Source organism: Argiope bruennichi, chromosome X1 (assembly GCF_947563725.1).
Source record: "Argiope bruennichi chromosome X1, qqArgBrue1.1, whole genome shotgun sequence".
Classification (NCBI taxonomy): Eukaryota; Metazoa; Arthropoda; class Arachnida; order Araneae; family Araneidae; genus Argiope; species Argiope bruennichi.
Window position 1 is genome coordinate 118871248 of NC_079162.1, and position 8336 is coordinate 118879583.

Here is an 8336-nt window from a genome sequence, read left to right on the forward strand (position 1 = left end):
AACATAAGCATGTGCAATTTATATCAATACAAATTCGGATAAAATGAATTATTTGCTGCATTTAAAGTTCGGCAAAATTAATATAGAATTTAAAAATCTTACTTTAATTTTTAGAATTAACTCTTTATACTCATCATTAATAAAAAAGATTACTGACTAATTCTCACAGAAAATGACGATATATCATTGAAATAAAGACTTGAAAATCAATTTATTGATACTGCAAACTGAATTGTATAATGATGTACCACAGTGTAAAGTTAAACGCTTAGCATATTTTTATTGGCTTAACTATATTTTTCTGTTATCTAATTAGACGATATTAAAATTTTGAAAATGGTTTGTCGTATTAATTCAACTAAGAGCCTTCGCATCAAATTATAATGTCTACAAACAATTTAACTTTAGCTTATAAAAAAACCCCACAATTATTCGAATCACGTATGCTGCAAATTCGTAACAGCGGAGGAACTGATTAAGGAAGAAATCATGCTAACATCATCTCAATTATAATATTATGTATGTAAGCATGATTTTTAAAGCAGAAGGTAGTTTCGAAGACAGTGAAGAGACTTTCCATTTGTTGACGTCGTTTTATTTCATCCCGGGGAGGCACGCATTATGCACAAGCAGAAGCGACGAGCACACACACAACACAGAAAGAAACAGAGCGAAATGAGGGAAAGCTCATGAAAATTTTATCCCTGTGAATATATACTGTGTGATTTTAATAGAGATTTCTAATTGTCAATCATAAGCAAGGGAAACACAAGGAACTTTTAGTGGAATTTGTTTATATCAGCACTATTTTATCCCTTCACTCGGAGTATGGGAACGTTGAATTAATTAGATAGAAAAAGTGGAATGGGATCAGGAAATAAGAGAATATTTTAGAATGAAGTTAATATGGGCTAAACTGAGCTAAAAATTAAGAGATTAACTGTTTAAATTAGATTTTAAAATATCATATATATATATATATATATATATATATATATATATATATATATATATAATTAAAATCACCGCTAAATTTTAACAAAAGCTGTCCTTATCCCTTGCATTGCACGTAATACATAAAAAGACCGCAAAAACTATTATGTGTCAAAAGTATTAAAAGCTATTTATTCTCTGCTATTACTCTTCGAATATCTGTATATGAAGACCAATGTCAAAAGTTTAAGAAAGTTTCAGCTCTTTCAACTCGGGAATTAATTATTCCAAGAGAACGGTAAATGACTATCAAAATTTTAAAAGAATTTTCCCTGATAAATTTTAAAGAAACACAATAAATTTAATACATTTCATAAATATATTTACTTACTAAAATCCAAAAACCAGACATAAAACTTTTTTTTTTTTGTGGGATACCCACATTTTTTCGAAATTTAGATCTCTACACATACACTTGCAAGAAAAGTCGGCTTACAAATACACAACAAATATTCAAGAGTAAAAAAAAAAAAAAAAAAAAGCATATTATAATGGTAACAATTTTATTTTTATTTATTATATTCTTCACACAATTCACTATATTTTAATACAGTGAAGAGTTTAATTCACTGTTTTCATAACAATTTCAGTGCTTTTTTTAAATTAATTATGCTTAAAAATTACAAGAATTGCTACCAGAAACGATTTGCGTACAAATGTTATAAAAGGATATTAGCATTTTTTTTTTTTTTTTTTTGCAAACACTAATGCAGGTAAGTTAACATGCTGTTTTTTTTTGGGGGGGGGGTTGGAAGACAAATTGAGTTAAAATGTATTTGAGATAAAAAAAAAAAGGTATTCCCGAGGAAAGGAGGAAAGAAAGATTATCTTAAAACTAAGGAATGAAAGCAAAAAACTCTTCGGGAAATTGGCAAGATAGGATAAAGGAATGAGTTCTTCCGACAAAGCTCAATTAAAATTCATGAAAATCAAAATATTAAAATTACGTACTAGACATCCACCTAAGCTGAATGGCCGTGTAAAGATGTAAGAATTATTCAACAGGCTACTAAAGTTTAATTTACAGTTTATGTGAACGGAAACTTTTTCTGGTAGCTGTTCTTGTAAATTTTAAGTTTGATTAATTAAAAAAAAAATGTGCGTTACATTTCTGAAATTGATATTAAAATATAATGAAATGTGTGAAGAATAAATGAATAAATATGAAATTAACATTATCATTACAATATGCTTTTTCTTCTTCTTGAATATTTACTAAGTGTTTGTACACAGACTTTTTCTGCCAAGCGTATTTTAAGAAACACTGCTTAAAATGTCAATACAAGTACTGCCTTTGATAAATACAGTCTGGTTTTTTAAGATTAGAAATATTATCCACAATTTAAAACTATAAAAGCGATATTTCAGAGAGTTTAGGAATATAAATTTTAGCTTTCTTAAAAGTTCGACGATAAAATTATAACTCTTTCTACTTTCTTTTTGTTTAAATTATTTTGTTTATGAACTTTAAGCGAGAACTCATCCTCATAAGTTCCATTACAGATTAAATAAAAACGATCTTATTATGGCGCGGCATATGATGACAGTATATATATTTTGGATTAAATTTTAATGTAGAAACAAAACAAACAAAATCTCGATCATATAAATTATTTCAATAATTAAGAAAAGAAGGATTAACAAAGAAAAGCGAAAACTTAAATCCCAATATAAAAAAAATAATAATAAACTTTTTTTTAACAAAAGAAAAGAAAAACACTTTTAGCCAAATCGCTTTCAATAACAGGGTCAGTCCACTCTAAAGCACTGTCCCGCTTTATTTCTTTTACAATTCCCCACAGATGGTATCCTTGGGCTAACCTTTTGTCAAAAGAAACAGCGACTGGCAAAAAATAGGCATCTTTCACCCTACGGCGACTGCTATGCGCCTTATTCGAGTCCATCGTCCGTCCAGATAATAAAGCCAACAAGTTAACTTCCTGGAATTATTACGGAAGATAGAATGGAGAAATCTCCAAGGCAGAGCAATTATTCTTGTACACACTCGCACAATGGCCACAAGGCAATGCTGACCCAGATATCACGAATGGGAGCAAAATTCTTTCTTCCAACAATCGAAAGTATCTTGACTTCACGCTTCGATTCGTTTACAATCGCGACAAACTGTATTGCATATAACGAGGATATTCGTTACGCTAGCTGAAAACGATCACTGACACAGTTGCAAAAATAACAAAATGTAAACAAACAACTTTTATGGATTCATTGACAACTGCGGCGAAATCATGTCTTCCTTGGGCGGAAAGCAAAGGGGGATTTCCAGGGGGAAATCATATTAATATTCACAGTAATTCAGCACATTTAGTTTTTTCATTCGAGCAACAAGGTTGATGTTGATGCAAATGGCGATAAAAGAAGAATGTTTTCCCTTTTTCTAAAATTTTTTTAAATTCTTGACAATGTTTATGTATTTTTTCAAGGCTTAACCGTTAAAAATGAAAGTGCTAATAAAGATGAAGTTTATGAATTAATAACCTTATCAGAACCAGGGGTGTTTGTGGGACTCCAAAAAATCCCCTGAAACTTTTACAACGACTTACAACCGACATTTTGGAGTTTCGAGAAGGGGGGGGGGAGAAATGAAAAATTACAATTATGAAGTATTGAATGACCTAATTATAAAAGTTCAATGAAATACTTTTTTTGCAAAATTAATAACCATTAGTTTTGCAAAATTAAGACCTTTGAACCCAGGTCACGTGATCGCACATCTGGTCGAACGAAGTCTCGCCCTTTTTTTTTCTGCCGCGCCTACTTGCCGAAAAGAATCCAGAAGAGAATGTCCGAGAACCGGGGGAATGAGTCATAACTCGCAATAAGGAAAGAACAAAAAAGAAGTTTTCCCCCCCTTTTCACGCATTTATCACTGCCTTTGGAGAAAGAAAGGAAGAGTTTTCACCACACACACTGACCTTGCGTTTTCTGCTTTCAAAGCAAACAAAATTACCCAGATCAAAATAAATAATTCATTATTATTCCTACTTCCTTTTGAACGACGATCCCCGGAATTTCCGGGTATCGAAGTTCAAAATCCCCGGAATTCCGGGGTTTCCCCGGAGCACAAACACCCCTGCAGAACAAAAGGAAAGTAAGATTTAGTATATCTATATAACAATTCAATTCACAAGATATACCAATGAACAATAAATTTTCATCTTGTGAATTAATTAAATAGGGTTTTGGATCATTTTAAGAAAGAATAAGCATTGGAAACTTAATTTTAATTGAAAATGTATTGATTACGGAGGGATCATAATCATAGTGAAATGAATATAACTACATTTTCTAGAAAAGAAGCAGGCAATAAGTTCTTTAAATGCGCTTTTTACAGTTTTTATGATTTTTTTAGAAAGAGACATTAAAATTCCTATGTTAAATTCATGCCTAAGCAAAGATATATTCTCAATAGCACGGCAGAATGCAAGAAAAAGAAAGTAAGGAAATGCATTCAGAATTTACATAGCATCTGAATGGAGTTTTCCTTTAATTTAGACGATACATTTATTTTGTACACACCCAGACAGAAGATAATAAGAAATGAAATGTGCTATTCAGAAGTTAAAATTTGAATTCACCTGATTAGAAAATAGTTATTTTAAGCACAAGAATAAATTGAAAATATTACACATACATAATTTTCAGCAAAATTTTTAACTTATACTTAAATTGTGTATCATAGGTTTATTACGGAATTGCATCCAATATATTCCTGATATTTTATTTCAATATGTGTGTTAAATAGTGAAGGAGTTGTTTCATATGAAGCAATAGTTTAGCATTCTATACCAATTTTAAATTTTATTATTTGAAAGTTCCAGTCAAATTGAATTTGTTCATAAACATTTTTCACAATAAGATGTCAAAATAAAAAATAAAAATGCCTTTTTAAATCTGAAAAAGAATTAAAACTTGGAATTATATGCACAATTTTCATGTAAATATAAGTGCTCATTATAATACTTTATGTCTTAAAAATAAAATGACCCGGGATGAATTATCCCAAAAAATAATAAGCATTTTTCCAAAAAAATAATAAGTAGCTTCTTGTAATTCTGTGATTTTTTATGACTATCAAATCAAGTAATGTCAAAATGAGACACCATCTAGAATTATGTTTGAGAGGTACTTTACAAGTACCAAAGGTTTATATAAAACAATTATATAAAAAGTTTAAAATCAAAGATTTTTTTTTGTTTCATTTTTTATTTGATTTAAAAGCCTACAACTGTAGAAAAATATATTACAACATAGTGCAATTAAATGGAATGACTAAAAGTGTTAATACAAATACTATAAATAATTGCACTTTTTAGAGAAATGTTAGCAAGAAACATTTCAGAAACAAAATTGATGACTCAAGTTTTATTTACTAAAAAAAGGATATGTATATTTGCCAGATGAATGTAGAAAAAATGAGAAAAGATTTATTAACTACTATATAATTATAAATACTATATAATCAATAGTCATTCAAAATTAAGTATCTCTTTAAATTTTCCTTAATCTTTATACCTTCAACTATTAGAAATCTTCATACAAATGAACTTATAGATGAACTAAGAATTAAAAAGCAGATAATCAAATTGCTTCATTTTATAGATGGAAGAAATGAACTAACTTAATAATTTAAAAGTTACTTGATGCTTGGAAAGATTTAATCATCCATGAAAATACTACTTAAAACTGAAAAATCCTTTAGAAAATGTATGATGTTTTTTGAAAACAAAACTTGCATAAAACAGATTTAATAGGATTACTATGACTTTATTTTTAACTAAATATAACATTAAAATGATAATTCTTGCACTTAAAATGAAAATGGTAATCTGATGTAACAGCTATTATTTCAAAACTACTGATTTAAATGCATATAATGATCTTAATCCTAGACTATCTCAAAAATTAATTCAAAGGAAATTCACACATTTCCTTTTATTTGCTATTTTCAATTTTAATTCATTATGATTTCACAAATTTTTTTCTTATAAAAAGCATGTATGCACAGTATTAATTATATTTATAAATATATCGTTTCTTGATAAATAGAACATTTTTGAAAAGGAATTTATAATTTAAAAGTGTACTGCTAATCAAAAGTCATATACACAAATTTATAGCAGTACTAAAAACTTTGCCTAAAATTACTCTTAAGCAGATTTTGATAGCTTAAAAGAAACTAAAGTTTAATGATTTTCAGATAAAAGCTTATATGCAATTTGTCACAAAAAATCATATACATTCTATAACATGCTATAGCACATTCATATACATTCTACAGCATGCTAAAAAAGTGCATCACCATGCAGTTTATTAGAGAATATTGACTAAAATTCAATCTTAAAAATTCTATTCGATTTTATAAAAAATACTTTCTACTATTAAAGCTTCCAATATGCAATCAAATAACTTTAAAAACAACTTTTTCATGGATAAGAAAAATGTAACTAAAATTTACAAGAAAAATAAGTTGAAGTGATAAAAAGATCAATTAGAATAATGGCTATTTATTATTGGAATAACCTTAAAAAAATCTTTGATAGCACAAAAGTGAAACCTTAATTCTGTTTATACATGAAAAGTAATAATTACAAATATTAAAAATCTGTAGAATTTTAGATTAAACATCAAAAAGATATTAAAAGTAAACATTGTTTCTTAAGAGACAGGTACAACATGGAAAATAGGTAAACCGCTGTATATTATGCTATGATTTTTGCTAAAAGTTATATATTTAACTATCATTTCTTTAAAACAGCATATATGAAATTCCCATTATAAATGTATGATTTGTATGTTTTTTTAACTAGAATAAAAATAAATTGATTTAAATAAAAACAGAGAATAGAAAAATTATTACAATGGAAAATACACAATTCAATCAGTTTTCAGCTTACAGAAAACTGAGCTTTCTCCAAGTTTTATTTATTACTTTGCTTTTTTAAAATATGTTTAAAATTTAAATCAAAAGAAAGGAACAGGAATCTTCCAAATCAACAACACTAAGCTGAAGTACTTAGTTTTGATTAGAAATGAATAACTGGTTGATCAAACAGCCAGAAATTTAAAACGAAGCCCACGATCAAAATATAAATGGAATCAAAGGGCTTGAAACCTACTTATCAAATGCTTTACAGGGTACAAATAAATTATATAATTAAACATCTATCAAATAAAACAATTAAAGACACATGAATCAAGAAATAAGGTTAAAACGGATAAATTTACTCTAAAAAAATCCGCCCAAACTATTTAAATACTTTATTTGTATTATAAATATTTCCGGACTTAAAAATTTAAAACAACAGTTCAACACTGTCACACATATCGTTCAGTATGCTACATTTCTGTTCCTATAGAAAATCAGTTCCTATAGAAAACAATAATACGTTTACCACATTTATAACAAAAACAAGAAAAAGAAATTCATTTTCAGTTTAAGTAAAAGTGAGAGATTATGTAGGGTTCTTCTTACCTCCCAGCGAAGCTAAAATATGTCTTCTCCGACGAAGACCATAGATGATGGAAGCAGCACACAGAATAACTAAGACAGATCCAATGGAAATCAAAATAATAGCAGCTTCCCCTATACTTTCAGTACTCTGTAAATCAGACATTTCAGGAGATTCTTCCATTTGATTCACCATGGCTACTTTATAAAGCCAATGTTATGAAACCGTCAAATGCCTCACACAAACAGTGTGGCTTACCGTCTGACACTAAAAGACAGATGTTAGCAGAAAACGCTTTGGACAACTCTATGTCCTTGCCCCAACTGCTGCGCTGCGGCACTGCCCTCTATCGAGTGTGATTAAAAACTTCCCCAAGAACGAAGCAGTTGACAGGAAGCATGTGCTTTACTATGGCTTCATTGATTTAAATGTAAATGAAGTGAAATTGTACTTTAAAGCACGGTTGGATTAAAGATATAGGGACCCTTAGGCAATTAAAGTTTCGGCACCCTCCCTTCACCTTTCCAACTTTCAAAATCAATATATTTTTTAAAATTTTAATCTCCATATAAAGCTGAAATAACAAAATATATAATTTCGGAATATTTTCAAAAAATTAGTTTCAGTACATCGCCAGTAAAAAAAAATCAAAATTTAAATTTATAAATAATTATAAATAAAATAGCAAAAAAAAGATAAAACTTTTTAAGCATAATTTAAATATTCTTTAAATATAGGATCGGAAGTTTTTAAATTATAAAGCAGCATGCTTGTCAGAAAGAAAAAATAAACTCAATATAATATTTGCAAAATATAAGCATTTAGTAGTTTTGCTAAAATTTTGTTTTAAAATTTAAACTACACAATCTTATT

At 28.4% G+C, this 8336-nt stretch overlaps 1 protein-coding gene across 1 annotated transcript in view; it reads right to left on the minus strand.

Annotated features, from left to right (window-relative positions):
* LOC129958601 (uncharacterized) overlaps positions 1 to 7757 on the minus strand; it is a 32612-nt gene extending 24855 nt beyond the window's left edge. The window contains exon 1 of the mRNA XM_056071189.1: positions 7487 to 7757. Within this exon, the coding sequence (XP_055927164.1) occupies positions 7487 to 7658 (172 nt within the window). The 5' untranslated portion in view covers positions 7659 to 7757. The remainder of the gene's footprint in view (positions 1 to 7486) is intronic.
* Between the last annotated feature and the right edge of the window lie 579 nt (positions 7758 to 8336).